At 43.0% G+C, this 19,113-nt stretch overlaps 1 protein-coding gene across 2 annotated transcripts; it reads right to left on the bottom strand.

The window, feature by feature from the left end:
* Nucleotides 1-1,790: 1,790 nt before the first annotated feature.
* Nucleotides 1,791-14,478, bottom strand: LOC115182857 (tripartite motif-containing protein 16-like). 2 transcript variants are annotated; one of them, XM_029744263.1, is made up of 6 exons: nt 13,815-14,478; nt 13,287-13,382; nt 4,236-4,469; nt 2,805-2,964; nt 2,620-2,679; nt 1,791-2,388 (listed from the first exon to the last, which is right to left on the bottom strand). In XM_029744263.1, the coding sequence occupies exons 1-6, from the start codon at nt 14,409-14,411 to the stop codon at nt 1,856-1,858; spliced, it is 1,680 nt and encodes a 559-aa protein (XP_029600123.1). In that variant the 5' UTR covers nt 14,412-14,478; the 3' UTR covers nt 1,791-1,855. The 2 variants fall into 2 exon arrangements, 1 of the variants encoding a protein (XP_029600123.1); XR_003873900.1 differs by lacking the exons at nt 1,791-2,388; nt 2,620-2,679; nt 2,805-2,964; nt 13,287-13,382; nt 13,815-14,478 and adding an exon at nt 7,197-7,289 and having other exon boundaries at nt 4,412-4,469.
* Nucleotides 14,479-19,113: the final 4,635 nt, after the last annotated feature.

The raw sequence follows: 19,113 nt of genomic DNA on the forward strand, positions 1-19,113 counted from the left end.
TGTGTGTGTGTGTTTGTCCAGTGTGTGTGTGTGTGTGTGTGTTTGTCCAGTGTGTGTGTGTGTGTGTGTGTGTTTGTCCAGTGTGTGTGTGTGTGTGTGTGTGTGTTTGTCCAGTGTGTGTGTGTGTGTGTGTGTGTCCAGTGTGTGTGTGTGTGTGTCCAGTGTGTGTCCAGTGTGTGTGTCCAGTGTGTGTCCAGTGTGTGTGTGTGTGTCCAGTGTGTGTGTGTGTGTCCAGTGTGTGTGTGTGTGTCCAGTGTGTGTGTGTTTTGTCCAGTGTGTGTGTGTGAGTCCAGTGTGTGTGTGTGTGTGTGTGTGTTTGTCTAGTGTGTGTGTCCAGTGTGTGTGTGTCTGTGTGTATCCAGTGTTTGTGTGTGTGTGTGTGTGTCCAGTGTGTGTGTTTGTCCACTTTGTTTGTCCAGTGTGTGTGTGTGTGTGTGTATTTTTGTTTGACCAGTGTGTGTGTGTGTGTGTGTGTGTGTGTGTGTGTCCAGTGTGTGTGTGTGTGTGTGTGTGTCCAGTGTGTGTGTGTGTATGTGTGTGTGTGTATGTTTTTGTCCAGTGTGTGTGTGTGTGTGTGTGTGTTTGTGTGTCCACAATGTGTTTGTGTGTGTTTGTTCAGTGTGTGTGTTGAGAGTGTGTGTGTCTATTTTGTGTCCAGTGTGTGTGTGTGTGTGTGTGTGTGTGTGTGTGTTTGTGTGTCCGGTGTGTGTTGAGTGTGTGTGTCCATTTTGTGTCCAGTTTGTGTGTGTTCAGTGTGTGTGTGTTCAGTGTGTGTGTGTTGAGTGTGTGTGTGTGTTCAGTGTGTGTGTGTGTGTGTTCAGTGTGTGTGTGTGTTCAGTGTGTGTGTGTGTGTGTGTGTTTGTGTGTGTGTCCAGTGTGTGTGTGTGTGTGTTTGTGTGTGTGTCCAGTGTGTGTGTGTGTGTGTTTGTGTGTGTGTCCAGTGTGTGTGTGTGTGTGTGTCCAGTGTGTGTGTGTGTGTGTGTGTGTCCAGTGTGTGTGTGTGTGTGTGTGTGTGTGTGTCCAGTGTGTGTGTGTGTCCAGTGTGTGTGTGTCCAGTGTGTGTGTGTGTTCAGTGTGTGTGTGTGTGTGTGTGTGTGTGTGTGTGTTCAGTGTGTGTGTTCAGTGTGTGTGTGTGTGTGTGTGTGTGTGTGTGTGTGTGTGTGTGTGTGTGTGTGTGTGTGTCCAGTGTGTGTGTGTGTGTTTGTGTGTGTGTCCAGTGTGTGTGTTTGTGTGTGTGTCCAGTGTGTGTGTGTGTGTGTCCAGTGTGTGTGTGTGTGTGTGTGTGTGTGTGTCCAGTGTGTGTGTGTGTGTTCAGTGTGTGTGTGTGTGTGTGTCCAGTGTGTGTGTGTGTTCAGTGTGTGTGTGTGTGTGTGTGTGTGTGTTCAGTGTGTGTGTTCAGTGTGTGTGTGTGTGTGAGTGTGTGTGTGTGTGTGTGTGTTCAGTGTGTGTGTGTGTGTGTGTGTGTGTGTGTGTGTGTGTGTGTGTGTGTGTCCAGTGTGTGTGTGTGTGTCCAGTGTGTGTGTCCAGTGTGTGTGTGTGTGTGTTTGTGTGTGTGTCCAGTGTGTGTGTGTGTGTGTCCAGTGTGTGTGTGTGTGTGTGTGTGTGTGTTTGTCCAGTGTGTGTGTGTGTGTTCAGTGTGTGTGTGTGTGTGTCCAGTGTGTGTGTGTGTTCAGTGTGTGTGTGTGTGTGTGTGTGTGTGTGTGTGTGTTCAGTGTGTGTGTGTGTGTGTGTGTGTGTGTGTGTGTGTGTGTGTGTGTGTGTGTGTGTGTGTGTGTGTGTGTGTGTGTTCAGTGTGTGTGTGTGTGTGTGTGTGTGTGTGTGTGTGTGTGTGTGTGTGTGTGTGTGTGTCCAGTTATTATTTCAGGGACACTGAAGAGCCAACATTATGAACCCCAAACCCTGGATAGAGGGGCTCAGTGAATGTGGAGGTGAATGTGTACAGGTGGGTCAGTGTGTCAGAGGAGGCTCTATAGAAGGACAGAGTGCCGGCTGACCAGTCCAGATACACTCCTACTCTGTGGGAGCTGGAGGAGGGGACGTCTATGGTAGTGTCATTATTATTATGCCTGGCAATGTAACTGTTGTCAGAGCAGATCAGACTCCAGGACTTGTCATTGTATCCAAGACAACAGTCCTTAACCCTTCTTCTCCTGCTGATTCCTTTATATGTCACTCCTATAACAGCCCCCATTATCCCTCTCCACTCCACCTCCCAGTAACAGCGCCCAGTCAGACCCTCTCTACACAGAACCTGGTACGTGTTGGTGAATCTGTCTGGATGGTCAGGATATGGTTGGACTTGGTCTGTAAAGGTCACCTTTCTGTTCCCTTCAGACAGAGAGAGGTGTGTGTGTGCTGTGTTTGGGTCCAGTGTGAGCTGACAGGAATCTGGGAGAAGAGCAGAGACCAATGAGGGGAGTCAGAACAATAAGTTAAGTCAGATACTGTATCTACCCTGTCTTTGATTAGAGCACAGCAGAGATCAAATCAGAGAAATATGAGGAGTCAGATAGATACCCAGTCTTTGATTAGATCTACTATTGCTATATATTTCTAGAGGGATTGTTAGGAGTGGCAGTAAAAAGAGACTGTTAGTTACTTCACAATAAAGAGACTCACATTGTAACAACTGTTCTCTGGTCTTGGGCTCTGGAGGCAGAACAACCTCCACTATATTCACTACAGACACACAAACACATTGACAGAGAGAGGGAATGTTATCATCATACCATATTCCACATGTATATGACTAGTAGGGAACTTTCAATGGTCTAAAGTTGATGTTCTGATTGTTTTCAACACACCTGTAGTGGAGATCTTGGTCCATTCTCCTTTAAGGAAGTCTTCTAGTTTCTCTCTCAGTTCAGACACAGTCTTACTCACATCTCCAAAGTACCGAAGAGGACGGACAACGGTGCTGGGTAAGTCTGAAGATACACTGATACTGGAGAGAGACTGATAACTCTGGAGAGAGAGAGAGAGAGAGAGAGAGAGAGAGACAGAGAGAGAGGAACAGAGAGACAGAGAGAGAGAGAGAGACAGAGAGAGACAGAGAGAGACAGAGAAAGACAGAGAAAGACAGAGAGAGGGGGAGAGAGGGGGAGAGAGGGGGAGAGAGAGACAGAGAGAGGGACACCGAGACCCAGAGAGAGGGGGACACGGACAGAGACACAGAGAGAGGGACACCGAGAGAGACAGAGAGACAGAGAGAGAGAGACACAGAGAGAGACAGAGAGAGAGACAGAGGGACACAGAGAGAGGGACACAGAGAGAGGGACACAGAGGAACAGAGAGACACAGAGAGAGGTACACAGAGAGAGGGGGGACACAGACAGAGGGACAGGGGGACACAGACAGAGGGACAGGAGGACACAGACAGAGGGACAGGAGGACACAGACAGAGGGACACAGAGAGAGAGGGTCACAGAGAGACAGAGGGACACAGAGAGACAGAGGGACACAGAGAGACAGAGGGACACAGAGAGGGACAAAGAGAGAGGGACAGAGGGACACAGAGAGAGGGACAGAGGGACACAGAGAGAGGGAGAGAGAGAGAGAGGAGGGACAGAGAGAAAGAGAGAGAGAGGAGGGACAGAGAGAGAGGGGGACAGAGAGAGAGAGAGAGGGAGAGAGGGACAGAGAGAGAGAGGGAGAGAGAGAGAGAGAGAGAGAGAGAGAGAGAGGGACAGAGAGAGAGAGAGAGGGGGACAGAGAGAGAGAGGGAGAGAGGGACAGAGAGAGAGAGGGAGAGAGAGAGAGAGAGAGAGGGACAGAGAGAGAAAGAGAGGGACAGAGAGAGAAAGAGAGGGACAGAGAAAGAGAGAGGGACAGAGAGAGAGAGAGGGACAGAGAGAGAGGGAGAGAGGGACAGAGAGAGAGAGAGAGAGAGGGACAGAGAGGGACAGAGAGGGACAGAGAGGGACAGAGAGAGAGAGAGAGAGAGAGAGAGAGAGAGAGAGGGACAGAGAGGGACAGAGAGGGACAGAGAGAGAGAGAGAGAGAGAGAGAGAGGGACAGAGAGAGAAAGAGAGGGACAGAGAGAGAGAGAGGGACAGAGAGAGAGAGAGGGACAGAGAGAGAGAGAGAGAGAGAGAGAGAGAGAGAGAGAGAGAGAGAGAGAGAGAGAGAGAGAGAGTGAGTGAGAGAGAGGGACAGAGAGGACAACATAATGATTGAGATGAATAGTTTCACATGAAGTTAATTTCATATCACATGTAACAAGACAGTTTAGTTACCTGGAGGAAATGGATGTGATCCTCTGTGTGTGAGAGCTGCTCCAGCTCAGTGCTTCTCTTCCTCAGCTCAGCTATCTCCTGCTTCAGTTGCTCCAGGACTCCTTCAGCTTCACTCACTTGAGCCTTCTCTTGGGCTCTGATCAGCTCCTTCACCTCAGAGCTCCTTCTCTCAATGGAGCGGATCAGCTCAGTAAAGATCTGATCACTGTCCTCCACTGCTGCCTGTGCAGAGCGCTGTTAAGAAAGAGAGAGAGAGAGAGAGAGAGAGAGAGAGAGAGAGAGAGAGAGGGACAGAGAGAGAGAGAGAGACAGAGAGAGAGGAGGGACAGAGAGGGACAGAGAGAGAGAGGGACAGAGAGGGACAGAGAGAGAGAGAGAGGGACAGAGAGAGAGAGAGGGACAGAGAGAGAGAGAGAGAGGGACAGAGAAAGAGAGAGAGAGGGACAGAGAGAGAGAGGGACAGAGAAAGAGAGAGAGAGGGACAGAGAGAGAGAGAGGGACAGAGAGAGAGAGAGAGAGGGACAGAGAGAGAGAGAGGGGACAGAGAGAGAGAGAGAGGGACAGAGAGAGAGAGAGGGACAGAGAGATAGCAGTTAGTTAATAGTATCTCTACTTGCAAATTCATCTTCTGCACATCTATCACTCCAGTGTTTAATTGCTAAATTGTAATTATTTCTCCACCACGGCCTGTTTAGTAACTTACCTCCTTTATCTTACCTCATTTGCACAACTGTATATAGACTTTTCTATTGTGTTATTGACTGTACGTTTGTTTATTCCATGTGTAACGCTGTGTTGTTGTTTGTGTCACACTGCTTTGCTTTATCTTGGCCAGGTCGCAGTTGTAAATGAGAACTTGTTCTCAACTGGCCTACCTGGTTAAATAAAGGACTTGTTCTCAACTGGCCTACCTGGTTAAATAAAGGACTTGTTCTCAACTAGCCTACCTGGTTAAATAAAGGACTTGTTCTCAACTGGCCTACCTGGTTAAATAAAGGTTTCATTAAAAAGTCTGGCAATAACTTAACTTTTCATTATTTAGACAGACTCCTCTAAATAATAAATATAATTAAATAACAAAAAAAAAGAGTTAAATGCTAAGTACTACACATAGGTTTTATTAAAAAAATAACAATAGAACCTATTTAGTACTATAATGGTATTTACTAACATAATATTATTACTATAATAGTTTCTAAACGTGTTCTAGGCTACCCTACCCTAGAATTAGGGTTCAGGATAAAACAGGTTATACGTAGGGTTAGAGTTTCTGTACAGTACTTTGTGACATCTGCTGATGTAAAAAGGTCTTCATAAATACATTTGATTGATTGTTAGGTTCAGGGTATTTAAAGAGATAAACTGTATGGGTTTATATCTCTCTTGCTCCTCCCTGTGGTCTTCTGTGGGAACTACATACCTCATTCACCACACTTGATAGGCTCATAATCTGAGGTAGCAACTGAGTCAGAGCTACAAATCAATGATCTCCACCAATCCATTAGGTTTACAACTCAGTGAACCTGCGCAGCATTCTCTCTATTTGATGTCTACGAACCAACAGATTTCAACACATATCAAATTACCCAGCAGCCATTTAGAAACAAATAAAAAAAGGTTATTTCTTTTTATTCTTTCTTCTGACTGTTTAAATCGGCCACATCTTGAAAAAGAGAACAGGGACATGCGATTTGTTGAGAATTTACACCTCTTTATATATAAAAAAAAAATATATACAGTTAACCATGACCAGAACATGTTTAACGTTTGAAGGCTTTGCGCCAACCATCCCTGTAGGTCACTACAATCTATAACCAGGTGAACAGTGACCTTCCTCACCAAGTAGCTGTAACATAGTTAATAATAAGTTACCTGAGGTAAACCTACAAGGATAGTTAATAAGTTACCTGAGGTAAACCTACAAGGATAGTTAATAATAAGTTACCTGAGGTAAACCTACAAGGATAGTTAATAATAAGTTACCTGAGGTAAACCGACAAGGATAGTTAATAATAAGTTACCTGAGGTAAACCTACAAGGAAAGTTAATAATAAGTTACCTGAGGTAAACCTACAAGGATAGTTAATAATAAGTTACCTGAGGTAAACCTACAAGGATAGTTAATAATAAGTTACCTGAGGTAAACCTACAAGGTTAGTTAATAATAAGTTAGCTGAGGTAAACCTACAAGGATAGTTAATAATAAGTTACCTGAGGTAAACCTACAAGGTTAGTTAATAATAAGTTACCTGAGGTAAACCTACAAGGATAGTTAATAATAAGTTACCTGACGTAAACCTACAAGGATAGTTAATAATAAGTTACCTGAGGTAAACCTACAAGGATAGTTAATAATAAGTTACCTGAGGTAAACCTACAAGGATAGTTAATAATAAGTTACCTGAGGTAAACCTACAAGGTTAGTTAATAATAAGTTACCTGAGGTAAACCTACAAGGATAGTTAATAATCAGTTACCTGAGGTAAACCTACAAGGATAGTTAATAATAAGTTACCTGAGGTAAACCTACAAGGTTAGTTAATAATAAGTTACCTGAGGTAAACCTACAAGGATAGTTAATAATAAGTTACCTGAGGTAAACCTACAAGGTTAGTTAATAATAAGTTACCTGAGGTAAACCTACAAGGTTAACGCGGGCTGGAAGAGAATTACTTCAAAACCACAGCAAACAGCTGGGACATATAGTAATATTATATATATAATATTATATCACTGGGCTCCTCTGTGCTAACAAACCCTGTGTACCACCCCTCCCCTGTTTAACCTTGAATTTCGTTCAGAAAAACACTTCCACATTTAGCAAAACGAACCAACTCTTTACTGATCTGTTCGGTGGTAATAAACGGAGGCAGATTAGACACCACTACTCTTGTCGAAATCAGCACCAACACACCCCCTCACATAAATCATACTGGTAACTAGCCGGGTAACAAGACTCACCTTTTACATTACCACAACCACCGCCTTGTTCATTCTGGATACAGAGTGTATATGTTCCTCTCCCACCTGTTCACCGACCAGGATCAATAATTCCACCACACCATTCTGGATACAGAGTGTATATGTTCCTCTCCCACCTGTTCACCGACCAGGATCAATAATTCCTCCACACCATTCTGGATACAGAGTGTATATGTTCCTCTCCCACCTGTTCACCGACCAGGATCAATAATTCCACCACACCATTCTGGATACAGAGTGTATATGTTCCTCTCCCACCTGTTCACCGACCAGGATCAATAATTCCACCACACCATTCTCCACAACGCACCTGAAGAGACAGCGTTTCTTCTCCACTCGGTTGAGGACATCAAACTACCCTACTCCCTCCTCAACTCTAACCGATAAACAGCGGAAACCGATAAACAAACCCTCCCACCATGAGAAAATACATTTGGAAAATAGGCAAAAGAATAGCTGCACTCTTCACGAACGACAAAACCTCACGTTACCAACTTCTTCTTCTTCTATGGTATAATGGCGGTCCTCAAACCAACGTTAAAGGAGCGTGGCGCCACCTACTGTGCTGGAGTGTGTTCAATCACGGTTTACACCATTTCTAAATCCTCCTACCTAACTCAGTACTTCTGAGAAAATAAAAAAGATCCCTACTAACTTCTAATAGACCCTCCCCCATCCCCCAAATCCCTTCCAAACCCCCATCCAACCCCGTCCAACCTCAATGACCCTACACTTCAATCTTTCCCTCTCTTCAACATCCTTACAACAATATAACAACACATGCTCCACCGTTTCATTGACAATACCCTCCAGACACAAACCATTCACATGCTGCCAACCAGATGGAAGGACCAGTTCAATGTACAATGTCCTAAACACAATCGAGGAAACACCACCTCTTCCTTCCTAATCTGACCTTTGAACCTTGGTCCACCGACCTTTCATTGGAGGGCATATAAATACCGTCCCTTGTGCTCAGAGTCCCATCTCTTCTGCCACACATCTATCAAAATGGCTCTGATCTCACATTTGTCCTCACCTCTACCCAGTGGAACATTAATATATATTATATCTTGTTTTAAAGTTATTTTAGCTAACTAGTCTACAATTTCATTCCATTCCACACCTGAATGTGCTGGGACCCAGCAGAATCTCACTACTAGACCCATTCTCTCAATTATCCATAATAACATTAATACCTCCAATAGTAGGTCACTCCTAATAGATTTACCAGATGATAAACTATTCAATACAGACAGAGAATCTGAGGATACTATAATTCCAACAGGTTGTACGTCCTCCACCCACTGGAGGACAACTATTATCACCAACAGTTCAACTGAGTACACTGACAGTTCATCTGTTAGTCTTCTACATATCTGCACATCACATTCAGGAAGGTAAACACCTGCTCCTGTGTGCCCACTATCTGGGCCCTTGGATCCATCTGTGAAAAAAGGTAAAAAAGCATAACAACTTCTACCAATGTAATTGTCAACCAGTTTCCCTTCATCATTGACTTCTGACCCAATCTTTCCTTTTGTCTACCAAGGTTAGATCAACAACAGGATCTGGGAGTAACCATGGAGGAACATCCCCTATGACCACAGAAAGGGCCAACCTCCAACTCCCTGAAACCACTCTCATCAGCAAGCTTTCCAACTGTCCAACCAGAACTACTGCCTTGTCTACTAGTATATTCCCAACAGTCATCTAGAACAGTAGCAGTGGGATGCTCAACCTCACAGCCTTTCAACCCAATAAGATAATGACAATTTATTACGTCGTATATCCAAAGGCATCTCACCTGCCTCAACTGGACTATAATATAAATCCATGATATTATGGGATACAAAATGGGAAAAGGGGAAATTATGATAATACTAAAAAACACCCTTCTAACTAACCCTACACTCATTAAAACCCACTACCCCCATTCCACTACTTTGACCCTATCTGCTCCTGCACCAGGCCAACTAACCCTACACTCATTAAAACCCACTACCCCATTCCACTACTTTGACCCTATCTGCTCCTGCACCAGGCCAACTAACCCTACACTCATTAAAACCCACTACCCCCATTCCACTACTTTGACCCTATCTGCTCCTGCACCAGGCCAACTAACCCTACACTCATTAAAACCCACTACCCCCATTCCACTACTTTGACCCTATCTGCTCCTGCACCAGGCCAACTAACCCTACACTCATTAAAACCCACTACCCCCATTCCACTACTTTGACCCTATCTGCTCCTGCACCAGGCCAACTAACCCTACACTCATTAAAACCCACTACCCCATTCCACTACTTTGACCCTATCTGCTCCTGCACCAGGCCAACTAACCCTACACTCATTAAAACCCACTACCCCCATTCCACTACTTTGACCCTATCTGCTCCTGCACCAGGCCAACTAACCCTACACTCATTAAAACCCACTACCCCCATTCCACTACTTTGACCCTATCTGCTCCTGCACCAGGCCAACTAACCCTACACTCATTAAAACCCACTACCCCATTCCACTACTTTGACCCTATCTGCTCCTGCACCAGGCCAACTAACCCTACACTCATTAAAACCCACTACCCCCATTCCACTACTTTGACCCTATCTGCTCCTGCATTAGGCCAACTAACCCTACACTCATTAAAACCCACTACCCCATTCCACTACTTTGACCCTATCTGCTCCTGCACCAGGCCAACTAACCCTACACTCATTAAAACCCACTACCCCATTCCACTACTTTGACCCTATCTACTCCTGCACCAGGCCAACTAACCCTACACTCATTAAAACCCACTACCCCATTCCACTACTTTGACCCTATCTGCTCCTGCACCAGGCCAACTAACCCTACACTCATTAAAACCCACTACCCCATTCCACTACTTTGACCCTATCTGCTCCTGCACCAGGCCAACTAACCCTACACTCATTAAAACCCACTACCCCATTCCACTACTTTGACCCTATCTGCTCCTGCACCAGGCCAACTAACCCTACACTCATTAAAACCCACTACCCCATTCCACTACTTTGACCCTATCTGCTCCTGCACCAGGCCAACTAACCCTACACTCATTAAAACCCACTACCCCCATTCCACTACTTTGACCCTATCTGCTCCTGCACAAGGCCAACTAACCCTACACTCATTAAAACACACTACCCCATTCCACTACTTTGACCCTATCTGCTCCTGCACAAGGCCAACTAACCCTACACTCATTAAAACCCACTACCCCATTCCACTACTTTGACCCTATCTGCTCCTGCACCAGGCCAACTAACCCTACACTCATTAAAACCCACTACCCCATTCCACTACTTTGACCCTATCTGCTCCTGCACCAGGCCAACTAACCCTACACTCATTAAAACCCACTACCCCATTCCACTACTTTGACCCTATCTGCTCCTGCACCAGGCCAACTAACCCTACACTCATTAAAACCCACTACCCCATTCCACTACTTTGGCCCTATCTGCTCCTGCACCAGGCCAACTAACCCTACACTCATTAAAACCCACTACCCCATTCCACTACTTTGACCCTATCTGCTCCTGCACCAGGCCAACTAACCCTACACTCATTAAAACCCACTACCCCATTCCACTACTTTGACCCTATCTGCTCCTGCACCAGGCCAACTAACCCTACACTCATTAAAACCCACTACCCCATTCCACTACTTTGACCCTATCTGCTCCTGCACCAGGCCAACTAACCCTACACTCATTAAAACCCACTACCCCATTCCACTACTTTGACCCTATCTGCTCCTGCACCAGGCCAACTAACCCTACACTCATTAAAACCCACTACCCCATTCCACTACTTTGACCCTATCTGCTCCTGCACCAGGCCAACTAACCCTACACTCATTAAAACCCACTACCCCATTCCACTACTTTGACCCTATCTGCTCCTGCACCAGGCCAACTAACCCTACACTCATTAAAACCCACTACCCCATTCCACTACTTTGACCCTATCTGCTCCTGCACCAGACCAACTAACCCTACACTCATTAAAACCCACTACCCCATTCCACTACTTTGACCCTATCTGCTCCTGCACCAGGCCAACTAACCCTACACTCATTAAAACCCACTACCCCATTCCACTACTTTGACCCTATCTGCTCCTGCACCAGGCCAACTAACCCTACACTCATTAAAACCCACTACCCCATTCCACTACTTTGACCCTATCTGCTCCTGCACCAGGCCAACTAACCCTACACTCATTAAAACCCACTACCCCATTCCACTACTTTGACCCTATCTGCTCCTGCACCAGGCCAACTAACCCTACACTAATTAAAACCCACTACCCCATTCCACTACTTTGACCCTATCTGCTCCTGCACCAGGCCAACTAACCCTACACTCATTAAAACCCACTACCCCATTCCACTACTTTGACCCTATCTGCTCCTGCACCAGGCCAACTAACCCTACACTCATTAAAACCCACTACCCCATTCCACTACTTTGACCCTATCTGCTCCTGCACCAGGCCAACTAACCCTACACTCATTAAAACCCACTACCCCATTCCACTACTTTGACCCTATCTGCTCCTGCACCAGGCCAACTAACCCTACACTCATTAAAACCCACTACCCCATTCCACTACTTTGACCCTATCTGCTCCTGCACCAGGCCAACTAACCCTACACTCATTAAAACCCACTACCCCATTCCACTACTTTGACCCTATCTGCTCCTGCCCCAGGCCAACTAACCCTACACTCATTAAAACCCACTACCCCATTCCACTACTTTGACCCTATCTGCTCCTGCACCAGGCCAACTAACCCTACACTCATTAAAACCCACTACCCCATTCCACTACTTTGACCCTATCTGCTCCTGCACCAGGCCAACTAAACCTACACTCATTAAAACCCACTACCCCATTCCACTACTTTGACCCTATCTGCTCCTGCACCAGGCCAACTAACCCTACACTCATTAAAACCCACTACCCCATTCCACTACTTTGACCCTATCTGCTCCTGCACCAGGCCAACTAACCCTACACTCATTAAAACCCACTACCCCATTCCACTACTTTGACCCTATCTGCTCCTGCACCAGGCCAACTAACCCTACACTCATTAAAACCCACTACCCCCATTCCACTACTTTGACCCTATCTGCTCCTGCACCAGGCCAACTAACCCTACACTCATTATAAACCCACTACCCCATTCCACTACTTTGACCCTATCTGCTCCTGCACCAGGCCAACTAACCCTACACTCATTAAAACCCACTACCCCATTCCACTACTTTGACCCTATCTGCTCCTGCACCAGGCCAACTAACCCTACACTCATTAAAACCCACTACCCCATTCCACTACTTTGACCCTATCTGCTCCTGCACCAGGCCAACTAACCCTACACTCATTAAAACCCACTACCCCATTCCACTACTTTGACCCTATCTGCTCCTGCACCAGGCCAACTAACCCTACACTCATTAATAAAACCCACTACCCCATTCCACTACTTTGACCCTATCTGCTCCTGCACCAGGCCAACTAACCCTACACTCATTAAAACCCACTACCCCATTCCACTACTTTGACCCTATCTGCTCCTGCACCAGGCCAACGGCCTGGGAGGACGGGACACCACCACTCAACACACCCTGGAACTCTTCTGAAGTCAAATCTAGTATGACCAAATACTTCTCTGCAGCTGCCACCAAAACATATTTTATTCTGTGATTTACATTCCATTTCTGCGGTACAGTTGATAACCATTTGCTATGAACACTAAGAAGCCAACCTTACTGAAGCATATATCACTGGTTGGCCCATCCCTCTGTGCTGTCACAGATCTACTACTCACAGGGATCCTCTCAGGATCCCTCAGCCTTGACCCATCCTCCTCTACTTTCTGCACTGCCTCAGCAGTGACAACCTGTTCCCAACAGTGGGGTCAGTGGGATTGGATAGGGGCCCCTCTACCTCTCTCTCTCTCTCTCTCTGACTGGAGGAGACAGGTGAAATGGTGTGTCTCCTCTGGTCAACAATACTCACCTTGAGAGACTCCACAGCCTGTTGGAGCTCCTTCAGCTCCTTCTCTCTCTCCTGGAATCTCTGCTGGACCTTCTGCTGACTCATCCCCAGCTGCCTCTGTGGAGAATCACTCTTCAATGAGCTATCAAGCTTTATTAGTCCAGTAGATCAATAGTATAGTAATGTGACATAGGGCCCATAGAGAGGAAGGTCTAAAAAATGGATGGTCCATTTACTAAATGATATTTATTTGTTGCTATGTGAATGATTATAGTTTTGATGGTAGGACTACATGTATCAACAGGTTGAGACTGAACTTTGGACTCATAAAAGGCCATTCAGAATGATAATAGTGTTTGACATTATAAAATGGTGATACATCTGGAGAATCTGGGTTGACATATCAATATACTCAAGGTTTGTGTTCATATTTGTTCTGCTGAGGATTCATTTCATTTCAATGATCTCATATTCAAACAGCCTTAGTTCCTACTGTATCTTTAATTCTTTGTTTATCAGACAGTCACCAACAAGTTGTTCTGGTCTTACCTGTTTCTCAGTCCTCTCTGCTGCAGCTGACATTGTATCATGGCCTTTATGTTCGTCCATTGTACACAGATAACAGATACACTGCTGATCGGTACGACAGTAAACCTCCAGCAGTTTGTCATGATGAGAGCAGATCTTCTCCTGTAGTTGTGCGGTGGCTTTGACCAGCTTGTGCTTCTTCAAAGCAGGAGATTCGTAGTGAGATTGGAGGTGAGTCTCACAGTAAGAGGCCAGACACGCCAGACAGGACATGAGGGCTTTCTGCTTTCTGATCCCAGTGCAGACATCACACGCCACATCTCCAGGTCCAGCACAGCACAGAGCAGGAGGGGGAGCAGCCTGGAGTCCTGTCTTCCTTAGTTTCTCCACCAGCTCAGCCAACATGTTATTTTTACTCAGATTAGGCCTTGGACTGAAGGTCTGTCTGCACTGAGGACAGCTATAGACCCCTTTCAGAACATCCTGATCCCAGCAGCCCTCAATACAGCTCCTACAGTAACTGTGTCCACAGGGGATGGCGACTGGTTCCTTCAGTAGATCCAGACAGACAGAACAACAGAACTGGTCCTGGTCCAGCAGAACTCCCTGTTGAGCCATTGGGACGGTTGTTCACTCTCACACAGACAGACGAGACAGAGACTCAGATCAGTTTCGTTTCCTCAGAAGAGAGTTTGTGGGAGGGGGAGGGATTTCCTGGTTCTGCCAGAGGGGTGGGGTTAGAGGGAGGGAGGGAGGGGTTAGAGGAATGCAGGAAGAGAGAGAGGAACTGCATGCAACATCAAGAGGGAGACAAATAGTTTTGTTCCAATGTTAGAGCCCTTAACATGGAACAAATGACATAATGAATCTTAAAATGTGAGTTGTTAGAATATATGAAGGGTAACAGTTTTCTATGAAGTACGTATGTATCATTATTTTAATCACCTTTATAATGCCTTATAAATCAATAAGTCCTGAGGAGGTGTGATATATGGCTATTATACAGTACCGCGGCTAAGGGCTGTTCTTAGACAAGACACAACACGGATTGAGAATGATCTAACACTTTCAACAATACAATCACATTTTATTTTATTGGTTTCATACACATATTTATCAGATGTTATTGTGGGTGAAGTGAAATGCTTGTGTTCCCAGCTCCAACAGTGCAGTAATATCTAACAATGCTTGTGTTCCTGGCTCCAACAGTGCAGTAATATCTAACAATGCTTGTGTTCCTGGCTCCAACAGTGCAGTAATATCTAACAATGCTTGTGTTCCCAGCTCCAACAGTGCAGTAATATCTAACAATGCTTGTGTTCCCAGCTCCAACAGTGCAGTAATATCTAACAATGCTTGTGTTTCCAGCTCCAACAGTGCAGTAATATCTAAGAATGCTTGTGTTCCTAGCTCCAACAGTGCAGTAATATCTAACAATGCTTGTGTTCCCAGCTCCAACAGTGCAGTAATATCTAACAATGCTTGTGTTCCCAGCTCCAACAGTGCAGTAATATCTAACAATGCTTGTGTTCCTAGCTCCAACAGTGCAGTAATATCTAACAATGCTTGTGTTCCCAGCTCACAGAGGGCAAATCTAAAAAGTCAATGAAAATATTAGGACAAGCAATGATATATATATATATATATATGCACTGTGTACTATGATGTGATGCATAGACAATTTGGAGTACATCTGTAGTATATCTGAAGAATTGCATATGTACAGTAGTAGTTATATAGGATGAACCAGTACTAGAATACAGTATATACATATGAAGTGGACAGCAGTAGTTATATAGAATACAGTATATACATATGAAGTGGACAGCAGTAGTTATATAGAATACAGTATATACATATGAAGTGGACAGCAGTAGTTATATAGAATACAGTATATACATATGAAGTAGACAGCAGTAGTTATATAGGATGAACCATGACTAGAATACAGTATATACATATGAAGTGGACAGCAGTAGTTATTTAGGATGAACCAGGACTAGAATACAGTAAATACATATGAAGTGGACAGCAGTAGTTATATAGGATGAACCAGGACTAGAATACAGTATATACATATGAAGTGGACAGTAGTAGTTATATAGAATACAGTATATACATATGAAGTGGACAGCAGTAGTTATATAGAATACAGTATATACATATGAAGTGGACAGCAGTAGTTATATAGGATGAACCAGGACTAGAATACAGTATATACATATGAAGTGGACAGCAGTAGTTATATAGAATACAGTATATACATATGAAGTGGCCAGCAGTAGTTATATAGGATGAACCAGGATTAGAATACAGTATATACATATGAAGTGGACAGCAGTAGTTATATAGAATACAGTATATACATATGAAGTGGACAGCAGTAGTTATATAGGATGAACCATGACTAGAATACAGTATATACATATGAAGTGGACAGCAGTAGTTATATAGAATACAGTATATACATATGAAGTGGACAGCAGTAGTTATATAGGATGAACCATGACTAGAATACAGTATATACATATGAAGTGGACAGCAGTAGTTATATAGGATGAACCAGGACTAGAATACAGTATATACATATGAAGTGGACAGCAGTAGTTATATAGAATACAGTATATACATATGAAGTGGACAGCAGTAGTTATATAGGATGAACCAGGACTAGAATACAGTATATACATATGAAGTGGACAGCAGTAGTTATATAGGATGAACCAGGACTAGAATACAGTATATACATATGAAGTGGACAGCAGTAGTTATATAGGATGAACCAGGACTAGAATACAGTATATACATATGAAGTAGACAGCAGTAGTTATATAGAATACAGTATATACATATGAAGTAGACAGCAGTAGTTATATAGAATACAGTATATACATATGAAGTGGACAGCAGTAGTTATATAGGATGAACCAGGACTAGAATACAGTATATACATATGAAGTGGACAGCAGTAGTTATATAGAATACAGTATATACATATGAAGTGGCCAGCAGTAGTTATATAGGATGAACCAGGATTAGAATACAGTATATACATATGAAGTGGACAGCAGTAGTTATATAGAATACAGTATATACATATGAAGTGGACAGCAGTAGTTATATAGGATGAACCATGACTAGAATACAGTATATACATATGAAGTGGACAGCAGTAGTTATATAGAATACAGTATATACATATGAAGTGGACAGCAGTAGTTATATAGGATGAACCATGACTAGAATACAGTATATACATATGAAGTGGACAGCAGTAGTTATATAGGATGAACCAGGACTAGAATACAGTATATACATATGAAGTGGACAGCAGTAGTTATATAGAATACAGTATATACATATGAAGTGGACAGCAGTAGTTATATAGGATGAACCAGGACTAGAATACAGTATATACATATGAAGTGGACAGCAGTAGTTATATAGGATGAACCAGGACTAGAATACAGTATATACATATGAAGTGGACAGCAGTAGTTATATAGGATGAACCAGGACTAGAATACAGTATATACATATGAAGTAGACAGCAGTAGTTATATAGAATACAGTATATACATATGAAGTAGACAGCAGTAGTTATATAGAATACAGTATATACATATGAAGTGGAGAGCAGTAGTTATATAGGATGAACCAGGACTAGAATACAGTATATACATATGAAGTAGACAGCAGTAGTTATATAGAATACAGTATATACATATGAAGTGGACAGCAGTAGTTATATAGAATACAGTAGATACATATGAAGTGGACAGCAGTAGTTATATAGAATACAGTATATACATATGAAGTGGACAGCAGTAGTTATATAGAATACAGTATATACATATGAAGTAGACAGCAGTAGTTATATAGAATACAGTATATACATATGAAGTGGACAGCAGTAGTTATATAGAATACAGTATATACATATGAAGTGGACAGCAGTAGTTATATAGAATACAGTATATACATATGAATTGGACAGCAGTAGTTATATAGGATGAACCAGGACTAGAATACAGTATATACATATGAAGTGGACAGCAGTAGTTATATAGAATACAGTATATACATATGAAGTGGACAGCAGTAGTTATATAGAATACAGTATATACATATGAAGTAGACAGCAGTAGTTATATAGAATACAGTATATACATATGAAGTGGACAGCAGTAGTTATATAGAATACAGTATATACATATGAAGTAGACAGCAGTAGTTATATAGAATACAGTATATACATATGAAGTGGACAGCAGTAGTTATATAGAATACAGTATATACATATGAAGTGGACAGCAGTAGTTATATAGGATGAACCAGGACTAGAATACAGTATATACATATGAAGTGGACAGCAGTAGTTATATAGAATACAGTATATACATATGAAGTGGACAGCAGTAGTTATATAGAATACAGTATATACATATGAAGTAGACAGCAGTAGTTATATAGAATACAGTATATACATATGAAGTGGACAGCAGTAGTTATATAGGATGAACCAGGACTAGAATACAGTATATACATATGAAGTGGACAGCAGTAGTTATATAGAATACAGTATATACATATGAAGTGGACAGCAGTAGTTATATAGGATGAACCAGGACTAGAATACAGTATGTACATATGAAGTGGACAGCAGTAGTTATATAGGATGAACCAGGACTAGAATACAGTATATACATATGAAGTGGACAGCAGTAGTTATATAGAATACAGTATATACATATGAAGTGGACAGCAGTAGTTATATAGAATACAGTATATACATATGAAGTAGACAGCAATAGTTATATAGGATGAACCATGACTAGAATACAGTATATACATATGAAGTGGACAGCAGTAGTTATATAGAATACAGTATATACATATGAAGTAGACAGCAGTAGTTATATAGAATACAGTATATACATATGAAGTGGACAGCAGTAGTTATATAGAATACAGTATATACATATGAAGTGGACAGCAGTAGTTATATAGAATACAGTATATACATATGAAGTAGACAGCAGTAGTTATATAGGATGAACCAGGACTAGAATACAGTATATACATATGAAGTGGACAGCAGTAGTTATATAGAATACAGTATATACATATGAAGTGGACAGCAGTAGTTATATAGAATACAGTATATACATATGAAGTGGACAGCAGTAGTTATATAGGATGAACCAGGACTAGAATACAGTATATACATATGAAGTAGACAGTAGTAGTTATATAGAATACAGTATATACATATGAAGTGGACAGCATTAGTTATATAGGATGAACCAGGACTAGAATA

This window comes from Salmo trutta, unplaced genomic scaffold (genome assembly GCF_901001165.1).
Source record: "Salmo trutta unplaced genomic scaffold, fSalTru1.1, whole genome shotgun sequence".
In the NCBI taxonomy this organism is placed as follows: Eukaryota; Metazoa; Chordata; class Actinopteri; order Salmoniformes; family Salmonidae; genus Salmo; species Salmo trutta.

Coding starts and splice junctions, on each gene's coding strand:
- LOC115182857 (XM_029744263.1), bottom strand. CDS start 14,411: ATGGCTCAACAGGGAGTTCTGCTGGACCAGGACCAGTTCTGTTGTTCT. Junction 2,680..2,804: donor GACCAAGATCTCCACTACAG/GTGTGTTGAAAA, acceptor GTGTGTCTGTAG/TGAATATAGTGGAGGTTGTT. Junction 2,389..2,619: donor CAGAGAACAGTTGTTACAAT/GTGAGTCTCTTT, acceptor CTCTTCTCCCAG/ATTCCTGTCAGCTCACACTG.